Here is a 24,370-nt window from a genome sequence, read left to right on the forward strand (position 1 = left end):
GGGGTACCACTTCAGGACATTTGCAATGCTGCCACCTGGTAGTGGGACCAAGCCTGATTTGCTTGGCTTGGCAGGCTGAAAAACAATGGTCTGGACGGTTGCCCAGAGCAGTGCCTGTCGTTATGATTAATTCAAAACATTCCAGTTCTTTGTGCATACATTTGTCAAACACTACTGTTTAAATTGCCTTTCGGGCTGGGAATCCAGATTTGGAAAGGCTGTTTTAAACAGCGTAAATCAAAATTGAACTCTTCTTTCCCACCTCCTGCAAGACACTGCTGTGGGAGAATATCAAAGATCAGGAATACATGGGAGGATACTATCCATTCGAAGAACAAATTACTTACCCCAGGTAATGTTCTTTTGACTGTATGTTCCTCCCACGTATTAGTAATCGCCCCTCCCAACCTGCCCCCCCTGTCAAGATGGAGTTTCCGTTATTTACACCTTCCTCTCTGTTAACGCTCATCTTCAAGACTGGTGTGCTGGTGAGAGGAAAAATACGAACTGATGTAACTTGCGCGGTGTGTGCCACATATACCAGCGTCAATGTCATACTCAAGGAGGACGGAGGCCATCGAAGGACATCAGGTCAAGGATGACGCATTGCACCCTCTGCTGAGAAAGGTTTTCGAGCTGCAGGCAGGATATCGGAATATATCAAAGATGAGGAATACGTGGGAGGAACATCCAGTCGAAAGAACATTACCAGGGGTAAGTAATATGTTCTTCTAGGTGAGGGCACGCAGAATACCAAGAAGGTTATCTTGACAAGACCTTAATACTTTGTCTATAGCCTTCTTGGTATTTTTCCCTTTTTTGAGAAAGAACGCAACCATGGCCTGGTCTACATCGGGGGGCGGGCAACTTTATCTGGCAGAATAGGCTGTTTCTCCCAGGAGTTTCCTAGAAGAGGCCACCACCTCGAAGATTCACCACTCCAGAATGTGTGGATGTTTAATATTTGTTGGGTCAAAAAAAGGTTACACAAAATTGTCCAAGAGCACTGAACTAGGGGCCAGAAGACCCAGAGGCTCAAAACCTGTGGGGATTGCAAAGATACACCAGATTTATCTATAGCGGGGATGGGGGGCAGCGTCAGGCCATGCTCACTCTCTTCATCTCTTCATCTTAAGGACCTGTTTCAATACTTCTTGTATTTATAATATAATGTTGGCCTTTGCACTGTGTTTTCAGTGTTTTGGCTGCGTTTGCGCCAGAGACTGGCCCAAAGGGAGGGAGGAAGGCATGTTAGCTGGATGAAAATCCACTATTTTATAATAAGGCGATAGAAGGCAGTAGCTAGAGATCAAGTCCCTTAGGTCTGTACACATTGACTCTGGCACCACTCTCGTTGTTATGGATGGCACAGACATGTCCACTCTAGTAGAAGCTGACTGCTCATGGAAGATGCCTGAATCATTATTTTCAGAGAAGCATACATTACCTGGGCACTGGGACACTTTCCCCACATGAGCAACTGAATCCTCCAATGGACCTTTTTGCCCTCGAATAGGGCGATATTGGTAATCTTCAGTCAATGTAGATAAGTTTCCCCTTCAATTTAAAGCACCCCTGCCTTGTCAAAGATCCAGAAAGCACACTCAGTGAGGATATCGGTGAAAGATCTTGTGGGGGTGACACAGCAGAGTACAACAGAGGCCCTGCAGGCTATAGGTGAGAGAAGGCGAATGTGTCCAGCAGGCGCAAGAAAGCCAAACAGGCTGTGGGGGGGAATGGGCGCGGAAGCGGAACTGCACTCCCCACCAGTAGGCACTCTAAGCTGGCTGATACCCTCCCAAATTGAGGCGGTTGGAGGCCGCACTCTGCCAAGTGGCTCAGCCTGGCACAGCAATTGAAAAGGGCTGCTACAACATGGGCCTGTCAAATATATCACCCGTGAGAGCAGAGTGTTTTAAGTTTAAACAGCAGCAGCCACAAACGTGTGCAGTGGCAGTGGACGGAAGCCTGCCCGCTCCATATCCGCATATCCCCAAGATGAAGCCAAAGACTTAACAGCTCTTCTTTTAGCTGCCTCACGCCTCCCTATGATTAGCATCGATGTGTGAAACAATATCCTCTAAATGTAGGTGAAAGATGGCTTTGATGGATTAATGGATCTACTGAAACACTTGTGTATAGGCGCGTTATAAATGTCATATTATATCATACTGCAGTCATCTGTGTGTAACCTGCAGGCCACACATCCGCTATACACGTTCGCTTGCTATATTGGAACGTGTCACCTCGCATCACCTCCAGAAGGTGCTGTCTGATTCCCAGCACATGAAGCATGTCAACATTGACCCATATGCTTTGCTTAAGTCCTCAATATTTTGAGTATAGCTTGGAATACAGAGGCATTTTATGAGGATTACCAAGGACAGAGTGCACAAAGGCAGGACTCATAGTGGGCATTCAGGCACTTGGAGGGGCATTGGATATTGGGTCAGCACTCATGGCCACACTCGTCACCCGCTTATAAAAACTTCCCAAAATGTTGAGGCTGGTTTGACCCATGCCTGGCACCACAGATGAGATGGCGCACGGCATGAGAACCAAGTCTCGGAAAGTGGCTCGAGCTTCCCAGGGTTGGCCCTACAGTGTAAATGGAGGGCTAATGAAACCACGTATAAGGACCAAATAAGACATTGATAACTAGAAAATGTAATAGTACATGCTACATAACCATTCGAAACCCACAGAGCTAGGAGGAGGGACGTGACCAGACACTACTAGACGGCCCGAGTTGTTTGTTGCATCCAGTGGTGGAAATGGAAAAAATGTGGTGGGGGATCCCACAACACAAGGGCCGGGGTGGGGAAGAGTTTGGAGGGGGCGGGGCTGAGGGGCGTGGCCTAGAGGGGGCTGGGTTCCTAGTGGAAATCCAACAATGATGAAATACGTAAAAAAATAATAAATAAATAAATAAAACCCCCAGCGACAGCAACATTGCCTTTTACCGCGGCTTTGGCACTGGTATATAATGCACAATGCTCACTACTTGCACAACTGAAAGGAATCAGTTGTACATGTAGGGAGCATTGTGCGTTGCATACCAGTGCCAAAGCCGCGGTAAAAAGGCAATGCTGCCATCGCGGGCGTTTTTTTTTTTTTTTTTTACTATTCCAGCGCGTTCATGGTCTTGGGCGGCTGACTCTGGCCGGATCCCGAGATCCGGCTCCATATCTGGTGCCGGATCTCGGATCCGCCGAGAGCCGGCCCAATGACCAGCACTGGTTGCATCTATTGACATATCACATAGGTAGAATTCGAGTCACAGTGAACACATTGATTTCCCCCAGAATCACATTTTTTATGAAAACCCAGTTTAGATAGAGATCAGGTCTTCAGGTTCCTAATTCATTTTAGCTTGTCGGGTAAATTGCGTAAAGAGGGTGTTCGTTGTGATGTGTATCTTGTGTGTATTGTTTTGCATTGGAATTTCGCGATTCGCAATGCTCGATTATAATGAATGTCTTTTATGTTTTTCCCTCTTCCTGCAGATATTAGTTTGGAATGTGTCACTGTTTATCAAACCGGCCAGCATCCCAATATCCAAGAGTCACTGGAAAAGTATTTCTCGCAGGTAAATGCTTCTTGCTTTAGGAGATGTGGGCCGCATGTGTGGAGTCCATTCTAGAACCAGAGCGGTTTCACACATTGTATAACCGTGTCACGTCTCCACCAGGGCCTGGTGCGCGCGCGTGTCCGGGGCGCTTTTGATCAGCCGTTGCGATGACATATAAATGCCAGAGCCATTAGTTAGGCGGGTGTTTTCCTTTGACACACTCCACTGCCGGCCGCCAGAACCTGCAGGGGAGAGTTGCAGCGCGGCTGCTAATGGGAGTTTCTCCCCCCTGCGCAGGCCGGCATCCGAGCAAATAGCAATTAGAGCTCGAGCGGCAGGCCGGAAAGTGGGTTTGGAATGAGTTGAACCAGGTGGCCCGCAGAAGGAGCTTAGAAGCAGGCAAGTGACCCCATCTCCTTGGAGTCGGTCAGGTGGGGATAGGGCCCTCCTTACACAGAGTACTTATTGTACGCACCCTTCCTTATCTGTTGCCTTCTTAAGTGCAAAATAAATAAAAGGACTCCTCCACAGGCTGCTTGTATTAACGATTTCTAAAGTCGTAACCACAATAATCTGTGTTTTGTGTCTCCAAACATCACCGTTTTTAAGTGCTGTAAATAACATGTTACCACCACCCACTTTATGGGTGCTACGCAGAACGTCAATCTACAGACTCGTAAGGAAAAAGCCTGTTTACTGACATTTGCAAATTCTGCAGGCGCATTTTCTGCCGTTATGAGTGGAATATTGCCGTTATCTAGTTGCAAATGATTTCTACAAGAAAGTGTATGCTTTTTTGGAAACATTGGATTATATATCCCCTGCACACAAAAACGAGGAAAAATGTTACCCCATAACCAAAATCCCCAAGAAGCTGTTCCAAAAGGCATCTGAAGCATTTCAGTAAAGTCCCAGAACACCCTATACCCGCAAAGGGATCCAGAAGGAAACATTTGTAACTGGTCGGCTATACCTTCCAGCACGGATCGTTTTTAGTATCAAACCGAGGCGTTGCTAGGGAGTCTGGGGGTCTATCCCCTGGTCTTTTGGTTGTAGCCCCAGATAGAAGCTCAGGGGCTACAACCATAAGGCTAGGAAGCCCAGAGTCCGACTGTCCCGACATCCACTGATTTATGTATTTAAAACCGAAAACACATTGTTTGTTTGAACATCCTCAACTAGAAAAATCCCCAGTACATTTTTAAGTCCCCCAAAACCACCTTCTTTAATGTCTTCCGGAATTGGTAATTATCCTTTTCAGTCCTAATGTGTAGTTAAGATGCTTTATACCACTTGGTCTTCTTGACAGAAAATGCACTACCCCCTGCCTATCCTTTTAGTGCAATTAAAATCTGTACAAAACGTGTTTGCCAATCCAAAATTCTCCTGGGCCAACAAAGCAAAGGATTCTTTGAGATGATCTCTGGACCCCGCTTAAAAAATCCTCTATTGACATTATCTACAGCAAGAAAGTAGAAGGAACGTTTAAAACTGTACAAGCAAGGACAGCTGTGGAAGGAGACTGGGGAACTGTGCCCTCTTCAGGGGAAGACCGCTTGCAGTAAAAAGGCAAGGAGCGTCTGGCAATCTCATGACAACTCTATAGACATTCCCACAAAAAAGGCCTTCCCGAGATATAAAACCATGCCAAAACAGACCCTATTCGGGCAACTCCTCCAACACTATTTCTTCAGGCCTTTGTGTGTTTAAAACGGTACCAGGAAGCAGACAGTCACATACAGATCTAAACAAACACATTAACAATGTAACACTCATTTACCCGTGGTACTTTTATAATAAAAGTCCTTCGTACCTTGAAACGAGCATTCGCAATGCCAAAAGTTTGGGCTTTTATGCCATTTCTCCCTTTCTGTACCCTAATGCAATAGTTTCGCTTATATGTGGCGCTTTAATAGCCCAAAGTAAAAATGAGTGGAATTATTTCTCATAACAGGTGCCACAACTTGGATTTTGAGAGTTACAGGAAGAAAGACCTGGCCGTTGTTTGACAAAAATGAGGCTAAGTGAGGGGCACTTGAAAACTATAGCTCAGCAATAAAGGGGGTGTACAGCTGTCTGCTTTCTGCAAATTAGAATCAATATTTTACTGGGGGCATTGCTATTGTCATGAGTTACATCAGCAGCAGTGCAATAACCAGATTATCCAAACCAAAAACTGTAAAGGACTACAATTCTGCATATTCAATGTAATGGAAAAAGAAGAAAGACAACAGCTTTACCCCGAAGAATATACCTGCAGCGGCACAGAATGGCTAAGTATGCAAATAGACATAGCTAGAATCTGATTTTATCTGAGTTTGTGTCATAATGTAATGTGTGTGTTAGCTGGAATGCTGGCTCACCTTGCATAGTCAGCATTCCAGCTTCGCATCAGAAAGGACGGTTCGGCTGGGCTGTGTGGCGGTGTGCCAGGGGATCTGCTGAATAAACACAGAGTTGGCTGCACTTACCTGGAGTCCTTCGTTTCATCACTGGAAACGAGGATATCTCAAGGAGGAGCAGACCCTGTGTGGTGATCCATGCGTGCAGGACCAAATGCACCGGCGGATCGAGGGGCGGTGTTCGAGGACAGGCTCCCTTTCCGCGAATTGCACCCAGGGTGGCTGAGGTGAGGGACCAGAGAGCCCCCAGTGTGTGGGGTGCATCTCTGCATTTTGGGCGCAAGAGTGTCTCATACCAAGAGTTTGGCAAGCGGGACAGTGCAGGCGGCAAACGTTAGAAGCTAGAGGAAAGCAGCTAGCTACGTCCGCACGCCGACAGCCATTACCTTGGTTACTGGGCAATTGTAAACAAAGGTGACTTCGCTCCGACGAGTGAAGGAAGAGGAATGTTCTCCGTAGCGGTTTTAAGCTGAGGGAAGCAGCACGACGCGGCAGAGCAAAATTACGCCATAGCGGACCGAGTCTCATGATCTCAGGTATTTGATGCGCATTCTGATAAAAAGGTACATTTAATACACTACGAGTTTCTTTAAAGCTGTCTGGTGGTATCACACTGGGGAATCTGCGAACCATCTTGTCCAGGGCTGCAGGTGGACAGGAACATTTGCATGAGCGCATGAGATAGCAGAGGTGGGTGGGGAGGCTGTGCTTGAACTGGCAGATTTGAGCAGAAAGAAGCAAATTTTAACACACTACAGTCATGCAAGACCGCAATGTCAGGCCCCCACCGGCCTTCCTAGTAGCTCCTGGTGAACCACCCGTTTCATGGGACTTATGGGTGGATGCCTTCAGGGTGTACATGAGAGCTGCAGGCGGAACAAAGTACAATGACGATGAGAAGAAGGCGGCGCTCTTGAACTGCATCGGGACTGAAGCCCCCGGATCTTCAGGCACTTGCCAGGCGAAGAGGTGTACATACCTGGCGGCAGAGAGGGAGAGAGAGTGGTGAGCGCCTACGAGACTGCCCTTAAGAAGTGGGAAGGGCGGTTTGGGAAAAGGATCAATGTGGTGCTTAAACAATATCACTTTTTCTACAGGGCCTAAGGAGCTGGGGAAAGTATCGACTCCTACGTCACGGCACTGCAGACACTGTTAGCCACCTGCAGGTTTACTGGTGTGCAGGATGAGTACATTAGGGATCAAATTATGATGAGAACGAGAAATTCCAAGGTTAGGGAGAGACTATGGATATAAAGAGATCCTCCGCTGGAGAAGCTGATAGAAATTGCCAGAGCAATAGAGGAATCACGTGCTAGTGTCCAGACCGTCACAGAGAAAGCGGACAAGCATGGTCAAGGAGCGTCGGTTCAAGCCATTTTACCATTGTACAGGAGGGGTGCCAGCGATTTCAGAAAGAAAGCGGAAAAGTCAGAGGGGCATTCTGCCAAGGCGAGCAAAGGGAACTAAAGTGGTGGACTGAAGGAGGCATGCAAGAGATGCGGTTGGTCCAGTCATCCCACAGGGGCCAAGGAGTGTCCGGCCGGAGCAGTTGAATGCAGGCGATGCAAAGCCAGAGGAACTTATGCCAGATGTGCAGAGTGAACGTTGAGGAGGGCAGTGCACAGGGAAGACAGACAATCGGGATGATTGAATTAGAAGGGGGTCAGGGGTGTCAAGATGTGGTTGATAGCACCAGAATGAGTCAAGCGGTGATCCTGCATGTTGAAGGAGTGACCAAAAAGGGGCCTTGGGATGTATTAACTCTGAATGGTGTATCCCTCGAAATGTTGGTGGATTCTGGTTCCCCGTACACCATGATTTCTCCTGAGGTGTACAGGGAGAGGTTTGGAAAGAGGGTGGCGGGTCTCAATCCCCCTGATATCAACCTGAGTGCGTATGGTCAGGTGCCCATAAAGGTGATGGGATATGAGTGGGCGCAGATTGAGTTTAAGGCACATAGTACGCAGGGTAAGCTCTATGTAGCGCACAAGGGTGCCAGTGTGCTGGGATGGGATGAGCAGGCTGCGCTGGACATTGAGATATGTCCTGGGAAATAGATGCCAGTTTTGAGTGTGGAGGAAGGGCCAGAGGAGGTGATATCTGCGCAGTATCTGTGCAGCAGGTACCCTGAGGTGTTTGCCGAATGACTGGGGGTGTTACGGGGGTTCTCGCACCGGATTGTGCTCAAGTGAGGGGCGCTGCACAAGGTGCGTAAAGTCAAAGGGGTTTCCGGTGTTGGCCAGGGAAGGGTTAAAACCTGAGTTGTAAAAATTGAAAATTGCAGGCATCATAGAGGAAATAGAGAAGTCAGAGTGGCTATCCCTTGTAGGATTGGCCCGGAAACAGGATGGGGGGTTGAGGATGTGCGTTAACATTACAAAACTAAATGCTAGTATTTGGGTAGATCGCCATCCTCTTCCAAATATCAATGAGTTGCTTTTGATGATGGGGCATGCAGAGTGGTTCTCTACCTTTGATTTATCGTCAGCATATCACCAAATTTATTTGCATGTGGAGTTGCGGCCTTTGACGTCTTTTGTTACACCGTTTGGCACTTCGCGGTTCTGCCGCATGCCTTTTGGTTTGACTTCTGCATCGGCCGTTTTTCAGTGCCTCCTGCAAGAGTTGTTAGGAGATGTTTCCGGTGTTAGCTATTTTCAGGACGACATTTTGGTTTGGGGAAAGAGTAAGAGAGAACATGATTACAGGGTGCACCAAGTAATGCGTATCCTGCAGCAGAGCGGTTTGACTGTAAAACTGTGCAAATGTCAGGTGGGGGTGTCAAGTGTGTCATATTTGGGGAATACACTGGGCGCTGATGGCATAAGGCTGAGGGAGGAGCTTGTGAGGGTTATGAGGGAGGCTCTGCCTCCCATCAATAAAGAACAACTCGATTCCTTTTTGGGCATGACCGAGTACTATGTGAAATTCATACCATCCTATGCGGAAAAAATAGTGTGCATGCGGGCACTGTTGAAAAGGAATGTTCTATTTCATTGGTCCCTGGAATGCCAGGATGAATTTGAATTGTTGAAGAAGGATGTGGATGGGACTCCGTCTTTGAGGTCCTTTGACCCGAAAAATAGGACTGTGATTACAGTTGATGCTAGTGAGGTTGGCGTCGGGACAGTGTTTGAACAGTGGCAAGATGGTGTATGTAAACCCATCACTTTTGCATCTAGAGCTTTGAGGGAGGCAGAGAGGAGGTATGCGGTTATTGAAAGAGAGGCATTTGCCGCAGAGTGGGCTTCGAAGCATTTTATGATGTTTTTGTGGGGGATCCCATACCTGATAAGGACGGATCATAAACCCTTAGTGTATGTGCTCACAACCAGAGGCACAGCTTCAGTGTCTTTGAAAATAGCGAGAGTTGGATGGTGGCAAGAGTTTAATTTTAGGGTAGAGTAAATCCCCGGGAAGAAGAATTTGGTGGCAGACTGTTTGTCATGGTTACCTGTAGTGGTACCTGGTGATGTGGAGGAGAGTGATGTAGGCGCGCAAGTAGCATGTGTACTTCCTGCGGTGGACAAGATTGAGTGGGGGGTGCAATCAGCAAAGGATGCTGAACTCAGTTGGATTAGGGAAGGCCTGCAGAGAGGTTGGGATGCTGTCAAAGGCAGGGCGGAAGGCAAGGGGTACATGAACGTTCTGTGTGAGTTGGCGGAGGGACTGTGGGGCGTTACCAGGTGGGAGAGACTGGTTCCCCCTGCGAGTATGAGAACTAGGTTGGTCGAGCTGGCTCATGAAGGGCATTTGGGCAGGTCTTTGACAAAGAGGAGGTTGCGGGAAGATTATTGGTGGCCGGCTTTGGAGGATGAGGAGGTGGAAGCAGTAGTAAAAGAGTCTGTGGCTTGCGCACTCGGTGATAAGAGTAGAGTGATACGTCCTCAACCCGTGTATCCTGTGGATGTGCCTAACGAGGTGTGCTCAAAGGTGGCTTTGGATATCATGGGGCCAAAGGAATGCTTGCAGGGTGGGTTGAGGTTCTTGATGGTGTTATTGGATTACACCTCGCGGTGGGTGGAGGCTGCCGCTTTCGAAAGTGTCACTACCGATAGGGTGATTGGTTTTCTCAAGAAGATTTTTGCTAGAGAAGGGGTGCCAGCGTGTGTGGTTACTGACAACTGCGTACAGTTTGTTTCCCAGCAAATGCAGGATTTTCTAAGGTATTCTGGTATCAGACATCATCAGACCACTCAGTACAATCCTTACGTGAATGGATTGGTTGAGAATGTGAACGGTTTCATTTAAGGGGCTATCCAGTTGGCCATAGCGAATGGGTTATCATGGCAGGATGTATTGTCAGATGCTTTGTCGGCCTACAGGAGAACCCCTTTGGTGATGACAGGTAGAACCCTGTTTGAACTGATGAGGTGCAGGAAGGCGGGTTCGAAGTTGAGGACTGTTGCCCTGGGTGGTGGCGTGGTGACTGAAGTTAATATGGCTGAGGTGTTGCGTAGGGTGTAGTCTCGCCAGGACCGTGTGAGGCTTCAGCAGGGCGGAAGGAAGCCTATTGGGGTCAAAGTGGGTGATGGGTTTGTGTAAAGAATCCCAGGTTTGTTCCTAAGGGGAGCAGCATGTTCATGTCTCCTTGTGTGGTTGCGGGTGTGGGGACAGGTTATGTGGTTCTTGATGACGGGTCGAGGTGGAGCAAGAGGAGAGTTGTGGTTTAGGCAAGGGTGTGGCACCGTTGTTGCACCAGCAGGAGAGTGGATTTGAAGGTGTTTTGTGTGATTTCCCCCATGCAACAGCGTGTGCATGTTTCTTGGGGAAGAGGCGTTTGGGGGAGATGGTCAGGAAGGTGGAGGAAGTGTTGTGTCGAGTGAAGGGGACATTCATTCTGCAGCAGTGCATGGTGGTCGTCCTGCAAGGGTATGTAGGCCACCTGTAGGAATGAGAGATTATTTGTGGTAGGGAGTGGAGTGAGGAGTGAGCACATTTTAGTTTGCTTTAAGATATTCTCGTACATTTTTTGTTAGTTTCATGCTTTACATTTTTGAGTTTCTATATTGTGTTTTGTGTAGCGCTTTTCCCCTTTTTGTTCCATGGAATGTTCCAGTTTCCATTTTGTGTGATATTATTGTTCATCCTCTGTTCACACAAAGGGGGGAAGATGTGTCATAATGTAATGTGCGTGTTAGCTGGAATGCTGGCTCGCCTTGCGTAGTCAGCATTCCAGCCTCGCATCAGAAAGGACGGTTGGGCTGGGCTGTGTGGCATTGTGCCACGGGGTCTGCTGAATAAACACAGAGTTGGCTGCACTTACCCGGAGTCCTTCGTTTCATCAGTTTTCTTTAAGGAACATTTGGGGTGTTGCTTGCTTCACTAGCAGCCATTTTAGGTTTTCTGTGCCCATTTTAGAATTATTGTTAGTAGAGTAAAATGTAAAGCTCTTTTGGAGATGAGGGGCCTTTTAAGTCCAAGAATGCAATAATGATGTCACGAGAAGCCTTAGTCCTTTACAGCTGCTTGCGTTCACGCTTTTCATCTAACCGATTTTGTTAGTGATGTCATCTGCAGCCTGGGCTGTGTACTCGTACCTCTGCTTTGCATCGCCTGTTTACCCTCCCATGAATACATGTGTGACAATGCCATTTGTAAGGTGTCAAAAGAATTGGGATTGTGTAGCTATCCATTATATCCATGTCTTCATTCGGTTGTCTTCGGATTAATGTGTGATGATCAGTAGCATCAGTCGTGTGCAGCTGGCCACGTTTTACGTCTTCTGCACTCAACTCTTATGGGTGAAAGTTTACATTATCAGTAACGCAGTTTGTTTCTGATGATAAAATAATTGACATCAGACAGACCCCCACATGCAAAGGACTGCTGGCGGTGTCAGTAAGGACTTCAGGAGAGCAAACAAGACAGTGGGTAAGAGAATATACATAAGATTACCATATGTACCCAAAGATATCAATACAAATTGAGCCACAACATTTTGTAGAAACACTGAGTTACAGTTGTGTGTCAATGTAACATTCACATTTCATTTTATAACACTGAGCTGGATCAAGTAGAGGAGTTTGGGCCAAGTATAGGAGTTATTGGGCTGATGTGCTACTGCTAAGACTGGAGGTGCTGATGTACTAGGGTGGCTGTACTAGGGCAAATGTGGCCGGGCTGAAGGTCTTGTGTGCAGATGTGCTGTAGTACAGCGGCTGAAGGATGGTGTGGTAGTGCTGGCAAGTTAAGATAAGATATTATGTGCCTGAGAGGAAAGATTAATGAGGGAGAGCACCAGTTGGGCCAGTAGGTGTACTGTGAGAGACAAAGTGGGCTAGGGGTGACAACTTCTGCAGGTGTAGGTGAGTCTGCAAAGGGCTGACATTGTGTCTTTTTGAAGCAGAAGTTGACGTCTCTGACAGTTCAGGGAGAGGGGTAGTTCTGTGGCAGACGTGCTTGTGAGGAAAGGGGGGTAGTGTAATGGGACATGCATTGAGCACATCTGCTGACTGAGGATGAGGGTGATCTGATGGGGCCGATGTCCGGTGTGGTGTTCTGAGGCTGATGCCTGCAGTGTCCTCCATCTTGTCTACTGGGTGCTGCTTATGGAATGCCTCATGGAATGTAGATTGTGAGTGTGTGGGAGTTCCGAAAGTGACTGTTGTAGGGGGACTGCAAATGCCACCATGTTCTGAAGGGCTATTCGTTCCCATTCGGAGTGAAGGTCAACGCCTTTTGAATTCTGCTTGTGAGTTGAGCAAACCTACGCATCGTACACAGTATCAGGTTCAATTGTTTTTCGACCTTGGAAGAAAGGGAGGATTCCGAAAGGAATCAATGAAGGGAGGGGTGTGTAATACCATCAAATATGATAAGGTTCACCATTCCAAAACTGGACAAAGGAATATGTATTTTCATTTTATGGAAATTCGTTGATCTGAACGGAAACTCTGCGTTACGCTGAGAGAATGGAAATGCCGAATATTATGTTAAGTTTTACTCCATCTTGCCTTTCTGCGAATGTTACCAATTCCAGTTACCAATTGATGGCTTCTTTAGCCAGCAGCTGCATATACACTTACATGGCTGGATAACTATGATGCTGTTTTGGGACAATCGCCACGGGCCGATATGCCCTTACGCTGTACCAGCGATAAGGAGCAACCTGACATCATTTACGGTGGCCTAGCGCCAAGCCGATGCCGAACCCTTGCGGTTCACGGTGCCTCCAATGCACTTTCATATACCCAAAAGGAACACCGTGTGACTTACGATAAACATTTGTGGATTGAGAACTAAGAAAAAAAATAACCCATTTGCTTGAATATGGCATGTTTTCTGAGCGTTTATTGTGAAATAGAAGTACATTACAAATTGTAGAGTGTTGCTATTTGCTTTAAAAATATAGTTTTATATTCAAAATTGGGACTCGCTGTGTTGTGAGATGATGTGTGTTGTTATTCCGGGTTCTGCCTCAATTGATGTCAAGACGTAGGTGATGACTGGGCACGTTTGGCTACACTGCTTGGAGATGAGCGGAGAATATCACTAGGTTTGGTGATATCAGCCTCAGGGGCGGGGAATATGATTTAGTGCCACCAGGGCAGTTCACCTTAGGGCGATGCGGCAACGGATAAGATTAGCACAAGATGGCCGCACCCTGCTGCCTTATTTCCCTAAAGTGTAAAAGTGAGGAAAACCTCGGAAAGGTGCATAGGAAATGTTTGTACGATCGATCAACGTATGCTTAAAAACACATGCCGAACCCTCAGGACAATAATATTTTTGAGCGCACTATTCCTTTAATGACTTTAGTCGACCCCAGGATGCCCTTCAATCCAACATGATGTCCGAAGAAGAATGGCTAAGACACTACACTCAGCTTTATAGCAAAAAAGGAATCATAGAGCAGCCTATCTTCCCTGATATGGATCAGTGGGACCTGAAATTTGACAAGAGCGAGATTCTAGGAATCATCAAAAAACTAAGCTCGTCACGAGCGCCGGGGCCCGACGGGTTGACCAATTTCACCTTGAAGAGAAATCCTGAGGAATGGCCTAACCTTTGCCACTACCTATTCACGAAAATCGCCACCTTCTGCGCAACTCCAGCGTCATGGAAAAGCGCGATCATCGTGCCTATATTTAAGAAGGGTAACAGAGCAAATCCAAAGCATTATCGGCCCATAGCCAGGGATGTCATCTGGGGGTCACCAGGGGTCGTGCCTGCGACCCCTGAGGTTCCCCTTGCTACTCCTGGGGTCTCCCTTGCTACCCCTAAAAAAGAAAATGTAAAAAAATGTTTTTCCTTTTTTTTACATTGAAGCTCCTGGGCTGTGGCCGGTGCCATGTGGCTCTTTGTTTCTGGAGTGACTGGAATTTATTTTGGGGCCTCTTAAAACAAAAAAAAAACAGGGGGTTCCATTAGTGTAACATTGAGCAGTGACCCTAAATCAGAGAGAATACGAATAACAAATAATTTGTCTTTCTGGAATTCTATACAATAATTGCTAGACTCGTTAAAGCAGTGAAAGGTCATGTTCTATCGCTTCCCATGATGTCACTTCGGGTTGGGGTCAAATGACATACTGCCTGTGATGTCATCAGAGGTCAAGGGTCATGTGATGTCACTTCCGCTACCCCTGGCATTTTGGTGAAATGACATCCCTGTATTGTGCCAATAAGACTGCCGCCCTCATGGCATAAGGCATGGAGAGGGCAAAGCTCTTGGAGGGAAGTGCCTGAAGGGTTTGTGTATCTGCATATATACAACTAACCTGCATGTGCCTCTTGTTCCTTGTAGTTCCATAGAGTAGTAAGGGGTCTCCAGGTATGTGGTCGGAGTGCCACTCAGCCATGGGTTTCTAACGGCTTGTGGCGGTACCAGTTGAGACACATGGCGACACCAACTTCTTCTCCATGGTCTATTAAGCACTATTATGGCAACCTAAGGCGTAACGAGATAACCGAAGGTTAAGTAACACTGTCTTGTGTGATGGCTGTGAGCCCCTATTTGGCTGCCTACTGTGATTTGACCCATCCATCAAATCTGAGCACAGATGGGCCATTGAGTTTCTATTTGGCCACCTGGCATGGTGTGACCCATTCAGCGAACCGGAACTGATTAATTAAGTAATGAATACAGAAACACAGGTAGATTGGGTGGCAGTGCTTTAAGCGGGATAATAAATCGAGGCAGGGATCTAGCGCACGATGAGGCACATTTTTGGGGGTGCGGCCTAAAAACGCTGTAGCGTCCTCAAATCCCAAAGCCTTTAAAAGAAGTGTAGCCTACTTAATTAAGAGTGACCTAACGGACCCAATCGAGTTTTCATACGTACAATGAAAGGGGGTAAATTGTACTTTAAAGTATATATTAAATAATATGAATGTGCTTAAAATATTGACCAACATATATTAATGTATACAATAGAACTACAAATCAAAATAGGTCACTGCACCATGAAATCCCCTAGCCCTGTTTGGAAACAACCTAATTTAAAATGTAATTAACTGCTGTTGTAATTATGAAAATTACTGATAGTGACATCTACTGGTGTAAAGCAGTATTGTCCTATCGCTTTGTATTTACAAGGAACAGATCTATTGGGGGAAGTCAGTTTGGACAGCTCTGCAGAGCCCCTGCTCAGGGGCAATATTTGGAGCCTGCCCGAGCTGAGTCCTGGTTGCCCCAGCCCACTTAAAGCCTTGCTGGGCGGTGAAGACTTGAAAGATGCTGTATGTATTCATTACTAGGAATGACAGTTTAGGCAGAGAAATATTAAGGCCCCTCAGTGACTAAAATATACGAATGCAGATGCTAACATGAAACGCTTTACACTATTAGTACCCGGCGACGGGGTGTGGCGGCCTCCCAGCTAATCAGGAGGCTCAGAATGGGGGCTTTACCACATGGTAAATCCCCTGCTCCAAGTCTCCTTGGAACTGGAGGCCACCATCTTCTCCTGCCGGGTTCTGAGGTAAGTGTGCCCCCGCACATCCCCTTCCCCTTGGCCTCCCCCCGTTTCCACATATTTAGCTCCTTTTTCCCCTCACTGGCACCGTGAACTCTAGTATTCCCGGCACATCACCGATGCAGCAATGACTGCCATGGATAGGTAGAAGAGACTACGTGTAGTGCCCTTCTGGCTGATCCATGGCCGCCATCTTGTTTCATAGTTTTTTTACAAGTTGAGAAACAGCAAACATGATGGTTGTCAACTTGAAAAAAAAAACTATAAGTATCCCGGTACAACGTGCCGGGATACTAATAAACCCCTATTGGTGGGTGCATTACCGGGGCAGGTAATGCCTCGGGCTAAGTTAAAGCTCTCACTTCGCCCACGCTTCTAACTGGCCTGGGACATTACCTGGCCTGGTAATGCTCCCGCCATCAGGGTTTATTGCTTAAGTAATTGATGGCCTTTGTTTACTGTCCAACTACAAGCTCTGTTTATCTTCTTTGTCTTGTCCTGTCCCGCTACGGCTCTGTAGGTCAGCCAGGTCAAGTCAAACTTAACCCAAAATGTCAGTGGGGTGATGAGGGGTGATCAGTGGCTTCACAAGCGGGGGTTATGGGGTCAAGCTGCCCATCTCTGCAAGCTCCTGGGCTGTGGCCAGCACCATGTAGCTCTTTACTTCTGGGGTGGCTTGCTTTCTTGTTCAGGCCCCTAAAAAAAAGATGAAAAATAAGAACAGGAGTACAACACGTCTAACACTTTCAGCACTGACCCTAAATAGGAAAGAATAGGAATACCAAATAATGTGTCTTTCTGGAATTCTATACAATAATTGCTAGACTCATTAAAGGTTTATTTCAGGCACACTTCAGGGGGTGAGTCACTGATTTAGTCTGTTCTTAAACGCCTCAACTCAGCCTTTTATCCTTCTGAGGTCAATAAAGGAGTACCAACACAAGTTTGGTGATATTGGGTGTATATTTTTTCTATATAAAGCGCTTAAGCATAAGTGCTATATAATAACACATCATTATCATTTGGTCATGGACGTCTGCTTGCATTCACAGTAATTTGGTAATACTGTACACACTGATCTGAATGTTACATATGGCGATCCATTCTTGTATGAAATGTACATCACATTATAGCGATATTGCAACCATATTTTTCGTAGTGTACAATGCTATGTGATGGCACTTCCTGTTTTGTCAATGGGTGAAAGGTTGTGTTCCATCACTTCCCGCAATATCACTTTAGGGTGGGGTCAAATGATATCACTTCCTGTGATGTCATCAGGGGGTCAAGGGTCATGTGATGTCACTTCCGCTACCCCAGGCATTTTGGTGAAATGACGTCCCTGCCCACAGCCCTATTAGATGTGCTGGGGAAAATAAATGCGACCCCTCTTCAACAACAGCTACAGAAGTGGACCTTGGCACGTAACCAATTGATACTAGACAAACTGGATTTTGTTAAGAGCGTGGGGTGCAGCTTAAACCTTTCGATCGTCAACATTATGAAAGTGGATTCCTTGAGAACTGGGGGAAAGATTTATCTCGCTTTTATAGACCTATTGCATGCTTTTGATAGCATTGACCGAGAGATTTTGTGGAACAAACTGATCAAATGGGGGTGCCCATCAAGCCTTGTCATGTCCATTAAAGATCTCCACACAAACACCGAAATTAGAATCTGGCTAGATCGAACTGGCAGACTCTCCCCGTCCATTCGAACTTACTGCGTGGTTAAACAAGGATGCCATTTGACGTCAATTATTTTCAACCAATTTCTATCTCACATTGATCGAAGCCTGGAAGGTGTTCCATCTTTTCGCCCAAAAATTAACGGATTCCACGTTGACCGTCTTCTTTATGCTGACGATCTAATCCTACTGGACACAACCCCAATTGGCCTTCAGTGCAAATTGAATGCCCTTACAGAATACGTCAATGCCAACGGGCTTACCATCAATACGACAAAATCAGAAATCTTAGTATTACAAGATCAGAGGAGAAACAACTCACGTAATCTACCTAAATTTCGGTGGCACATAGGTGATGTGAACTTGAACAATATAGTGCAAACAAAATATCTGGAAATGTTGATCAATCCCAATATAAATGACTCACCATGGTTTGAAAGTATTAAAGCAAAATGTTGCAAACTAGCTATTCAGGCAACTGCACTAAACAAGAAATATGTCAAATTTTCACTCTTGCCAGTGCTTGCCTTTTTCAAGCAAAAGGCAGTTCCTGCTTTAATCCACAGTGCTGAATGTGCATTAGGATGCTCTTATGGAACACTCTTGAAAACATCTTTTGGTCCAGAGTCCTATGTTTGCCAAGGGGAACCCCAACAGCATGCATCCGCTATGAGCTTAGTCTGACTTCAATAAATGCTAGTCTGCTGGCATATGCTTAACCATTAAAGCAAAATGGCCATGGAAGTAACGCCTCCACAGTTCAGAATTCTGCAAAATCCAGGAAATAGATATGAACTTAGTGTATTGTCTATGTGGGTTGATCGTTTTAAAGAAACCTTAAATGATCTTGGTACCGACATGATCACTTTGCAAACTAATCCCAACCATGTCAAGAAAATGCTGTGGAGACTCGACTGGATTTCAACTGCCGAATAAACTTGAAAAACGTCCCTAGTGAAAAAAAGAGGCTTAAACGAGATACAGAACTACTGGACGACTTTCCCCGATCAACATCGCAGGGCACTGTACATGAAGTTTTGCATGAACCTGATCAAAACCAGAGAAAGAGCAAGTCAATGGTCAAGGGGTGGCGAAATCGCAGTGTCCTGCAGACTGTGCACCGTACACGATGAAACACTAAAACATCTTACGCTGTCTTGTACAGCGTTGTGCATGGAGCGAACAAAACATCTTGGTAAATTCACCATGGTGAGACCAAGCCTTAATGTGGAAGAATGGTGGCAGGTCCTTTTTGACGAAACAGATCGAAAATTAACAGTAGCCTTGACGTTCTTTTTAGACGTGATCCTCACTCGAATTACAGAGGAGAATAGCAAGGCGTAAAACTTCATGAGAAAATAATTACATGCCTCCTAGTTTCTTCATCCACTGTTGTGACACTTAAAAAGACAAAGTGAATCACTGTGGTTAGGTTGGATATTGTTTTTTCTTTTGTTTCTCATCCTTCTTCGTTGACTTTGAAGTAACTATGCGTCACAACATGATTCTTGACTTATCATTTTAATACATTTTCTTGGTATGATAAACTGTATTTTAAAGGTTTGTAATAAACCAATAAAATTAAAAAAATAAAATAAACCTCGATGTGGGTGGCTATTACCTGTCACATAATGGCTCGACTTACCTATCCCAGCAAAGTGAGGGCCTTAGCATGAGCGTGTGTGCCATTACCTGACAGAGGATGCCCGCCCACACTGGGGTTTATAGCTGTTAGCACCCTGGCATGCTTTCCAGGGTGCTAATAGTTTCTCGTTTTAAGTTAAGAAACAGCGCAGTTGCCATTTCTCAATTTACATTAAAACTATGAAACAAAATGGCTGGCGTGGATGTAGAGAGAAGGGAACTGCATGCAGTCACTTCTCTCTGTCTTTGGTGGCCATTGCCGCAGAGAGGGAAGGGGCAGGACAGTGGGAGTTTCAGGCCGGCAGCAGCCTCAGGTAAGTGAGCCCAGGGTTGGTAGTGGGTGTGGAGGTGGGAGAGGTGAGGGTGTGAAGAAGGGGACATGGGTTGAATTGCTGGGGAGGAAAGATGGTGGCCTCTCACTTCTCAGGGGGCTCAGAAGGTTGGCAATACCATGAGGTGTAGTCCACCTTCTGAGCTTCCTGATTGGCTGAGAAGTGTCATCAAGAAACCTCTTGGGTGCTCAGATTTTTTATTGTTCACTTAAGGAAGATGCTAATTTGTGGGTAGGTTTAAATAACTTTGTTTTATGTTGGTACCATTTTATTTCTATTTAGGTCTCAGCCAAAGTTGAACTTATATACTTCTATATGGGATTCATAAATTACATTTTTATTAGTTTAATATATTTTTACATTGGTGTATTTTTTCTCTGATGTAATGACACAGAACTGATATAACAATAACACACAAAACATATTAGTCCATGGAAAATATTATTGACCTCTTCTCAGCTAATTAGAGGGTGTACATTGCAGTCAATTATTACTGGTATTTACTGCCTTGAGAACATTCTGTCTTCAGAAGCAGAAGTGGAAACAAAAATGCAGTTTACAGCCAAGACTTATTTTCAACAATACAATTCCTCCCTGTCGGGTCCTTTTTTTGTTGCTTTAATATGCTATTTAACACACGAAAGAGAAAGAGAAAACATTGGAAAATGCTTTCACTTTCTTATAGAGAAACATTTTACCTTTACATGACACATAATGCATGCTCATGTTAAACCTGTTCCAGTTCAACCAAGTTGCAATTAAAATGCTTAACTTAACTGAATTTAAGTACTGCAAAATAAAACCACAGTTAATTTATCAACTCAGTTTGTCTATTTACTTTGCACAGTCTTAAAGCACCATTTTTAACTTCACCACGGAAACTCCAAAACACATATTGCTACTACCACCATGTGCTAATAGCCTTGTAGACCTCGAGAGGGGCCATTATCACTTGGGATAATCAGCCTCATTACAAGTATGACGGTAATGATGGAAGTAAATCCATAAGGCGGAATTACCATTACCGACATGGTGTTCACCGGTATGTCCGCCGAATCATGAGTAGGGGGTGGGGGGAGCGCACCAACATCTGCGGAATGACCACTGAAAAACACACCTGCAAGTACATTCTGCTGCAAATTGGCAGAATTAGCGTTACTTCCGTCAGCAGAATTGGCACCAGCGGAATTACCACGAGCGGAATTACCGCTGTTGGAAACCGCGCCATCGCCAGAACGGGAAGTACTGCGGTGGAAATCTTTAAAAACACAATCCATTCTACATCTATTTGTAGGAGTGCCATCCATCCCCAGAGAAAAGGCCAAACATGTCAGAAGGAAAGGCAAGGGGAAGGTACCCCAAATGTGCCTGAGGAAACCAAAATTCACAGACCTGGAGCAGGTGGTGGTCCATTAGGAGGAGTTGTATGAGTCACAACATTGTAAGACCACCCGCAGAAGAAGAAAACCATCTGAGCAGAGATGAGGTGCAAGGTGGTGGCTGTAGGCCATGTCCCACGAACAGCTAGTACATGAGGTAGAGGTGGAACAACCTCAAGGCACAAGTCTGCACCCTCATTTCCATCCACCAGCGGGAGATAGCAGCCACATGTGGAGGAACCGTAGACCCACTGCAGCTGACCCAGTGGGAGCAGACAGTCATCATCAGCATCCTACACATGGCAGGTCTGGAGGGAGTGGGTTCGGCAGAGGTCGGATCCAGCAGCTAGAACGAACCCGGTAAGTACATGAGTGAATGATGGGCCCATTGCACGACAACCCCAATATCTTGTTCACATACATGAACTGCCATGTATACAGGAGACAGTAATGCTGACAATATATGACCCACCTATGTGACACTGCAGGCCATTACATCATGAGCCATGGAAGCTATGAACCCCCTTAAGCAGCCACCAAGTAGGAGGATGAGTGCATGATGTAGGACACAACTAGCATCAAACTGCTAGTAACAATGACTGTCACACATTTGCATGGCACATCACCACCAGCCCTTGAAGGCACGACGACCACCCCTGTACAAACACATCAGCCAAACTGGTGCTAAAGATGTTGTGCATATCAAGCAAAGAACAACATTAGACATGTGTCTCAAACTAACAACTACTGCAACAGACCAGTAGCTGCAAGGCCCCCATGGAGTTTGTGTCACCCCGTGAATCGAAAATGCAACACCAGGGGGGGGTGCTAATCTGGACCCACGTTGTTGCGACAATTGTTAGTCTGCCAAATTTCTCAGGGGGTTGGTGCAAACTGTGTTACTGCCAGATTTCTATGGGACACACAACAAACCCAAACACTAAGAATAGGCACGAAAATGAGATAACAATAACATCAGACAAAGAAAACACAAACAAATTGATTCAACAATAAAACACGTTATTCATGCATAGCACTGCATGATAAAAACACTATTAGCAAAAACGAATTTGCAACCCCATAGCATGGGTGCAATCTACAATGGATGCAATTTACAATTGCCTCTCTTCTATGCAAGCAGCCTAATAACAATGCTAATAACAATGCATGCCTAATAGCAACAATGCGGCCTAGTAACAATGTGTAGCTAATAGCAACATGTGCTAAGCTATTTGTCAGCAAGCTCCATCGTCAGCATTTCTCTCACTCTCCCCACACACATTGGCACTCACTAATGAGACAATCCCTGCCTGATGATCTCCCCTTCCATCAACCCAAAACCCCTGCGAGTGTGTGTACAAATCTTAACAAAACTGTTTCCTAATCAGTAGGCCTCAATCAAATCAATCAACATTACTCCCCTTTGATGTGAACCTCTTCCCTCAGCGTATGTGCGAACCAGGCCTCTTTCTGCTCCCTCAGCAAGGGCCTCTTTGCTTGGCCCCCATCTGGTCTCCTGCCAATGCTCTCGGGCTGCTCTCCCCCAAGCTTGATCTGCATCTATCAGGCTGGTCACTCAACTGCTCTACTGACGGCTGCAAAACTCCAACCCCATCTCTATTGCTCCCAAGCTGGCTCATCCTTGATCTGATCTACTGCAAAACCTCACTCATGGTTATAGTGTCAAATGACATACATACATCCCTATGGTAACATTTCTCTTCTGCAAGCAAGCGTTTTCTAAAAGCAGGCAGCGCCAAGAAATCTGATGGCGTATGTGCATTTCTCTAAGTTCACTGTGACATCTAAGGAACAAGATGGAACTGGCAAGCATATTGTGTCTTCTCTCAATGCAGGAACTGCCTCTTACTGCGAAATCATAACATTTCTCCTTCTGTCTCAGCTAAAGGCCTTCTACCGCAAGCTAAGCAAAGCACTCCTTCCATATCCCTCCCACCTTCCTGCTGTCTGCAGACGAGGCAAGGCCAGAAAAGCTACCGTCTTCATTCCTTCTACTCGGGCAAAGGCAACCTCTCTCTAACTGCCTTTGTTTACATTCTTAAACTCACAATGTGTACCATAACAAACTCTCGCGCAGAGTGGAGCTACTAAATGTGTCATTCAGAATGGCTTAGAGAGCCAGTTCATGCTCTATAGCGCCTAGCTCCCATCATATCTCTTCAAGCACTACATAAATGTCTCAATGTACATTCTAAGTGCAGGCACATACGAGTCTACAATGCAAACATGGCAACATCATACTAAGCAAAACCCTTCACATGAAAGGGCCTATTTCTCTAGCAAATGCATGGATGATATGGCTGATTCAATCTGGATGAATGGATAACTAATGTGTCACTAATATCAATAAATGATGGATGAATGAATTACTAATGATAACTCATAACAGGCAAGCCTAATATCTGTCTTTACACCCCCTAATTTCGTTGCCACACCACCACAAGCTGGTCACCAATCCCCTGACAGTACAACAGGATACGTAAGCAACATCTGTCCTGCCCTACATGTGCAAAAGTGACCCTGTATGTACATACATTACTCCACGGTCCAAGCAAGGCACAACTCCCACAATGACCATATGCATGCCCATCAATCAAGGCAGTGATCCCACATGCTGGCAGCCCCATGAAGTATGCTCTCCTGGCGGCCTAGTGCCCTGTGACCATGGAACAGCCTAAGATGAGAAAAGTGATGCAGACCCACTGGCTGAACATTGCAGTTTTGAAGTTCAGATGTATTGAAACCTCACAGAAATGCAGCTTCAAGTAAGTGCTTCCATGTTAGGTGACCAATTGTTGCAATATCTCCACTACAGACAACCATCTTTCAAAACCTTCATTAAGCAAGCTCAGAAAATGGCAGGAACAATGTGGGAGAGGCTACTTAATGGTTTGGTGCCTTTACAGCCATTCAAGGGATAAAAAGGCTCGCACATTTCCACAATGCCCATACCAGGAACAGCCTCATATGAGAACAGTGATGCAGAGCCTCTGGCTGAACATTGCAGTTTTGAACTTCAGATGTATTGGACCCTCACAGAAATACAGCTTCAAGTTTGGCACCTGCGTTTTATATATTTAGATATATTTTATTTTTTTTTCGTACTGTTTTAGTCTCTGTTTTCTCCTCCTCTCTCTTCTCGCTCTCTTCCCGCCCTTCTTACTTTTTTTTGTGAACTTTATCAGAATTGTCCCTGGATCTAGTATGATAGCAACAAATGTTTGTCTCCCCCTCCCCTCCCTTTACTTGCCGCCCGGCACTATCTGAAATGTCCTCAGGCCTAGTACGATGGTCGCTTGTTTTGTTCCTGTCCCTCCTTTCTCCTCCCCCCTCCCTCACCTCTTGTTAATCTCCGTAGTCACTTGTTTTGTTCCTCTCCCTCCTTTCCCCCCCCCCTCTCACCGCTTGTTAATCT

General features: G+C 45.8%; 1 protein-coding gene across 12 annotated transcripts in view; it reads left to right on the forward strand.

The window, feature by feature from the left end:
* UROS (uroporphyrinogen III synthase) overlaps positions 1–24,370 on the forward strand; it is a 1,119,872-nt gene that overhangs the window by 978,316 nt on the left and 117,186 nt on the right. For all 12 annotated transcript variants that reach the window (XM_069611496.1, XM_069611501.1, XM_069611504.1 and 9 more), the window contains one exon: positions 3,507–3,589. In XM_069611496.1, the coding sequence (XP_069467597.1) occupies positions 3,507–3,589 (83 nt within the window). The remainder of the gene's footprint in view (positions 1–3,506; positions 3,590–24,370) is intronic.

Source organism: Ambystoma mexicanum, chromosome 8 (genome assembly GCF_040938575.1).
Source record: "Ambystoma mexicanum isolate Mex_15411 chromosome 8, UKY_AmexF1_1, whole genome shotgun sequence".
Lineage (NCBI taxonomy): Eukaryota > Metazoa > Chordata > Amphibia > Caudata > Ambystomatidae > Ambystoma > Ambystoma mexicanum.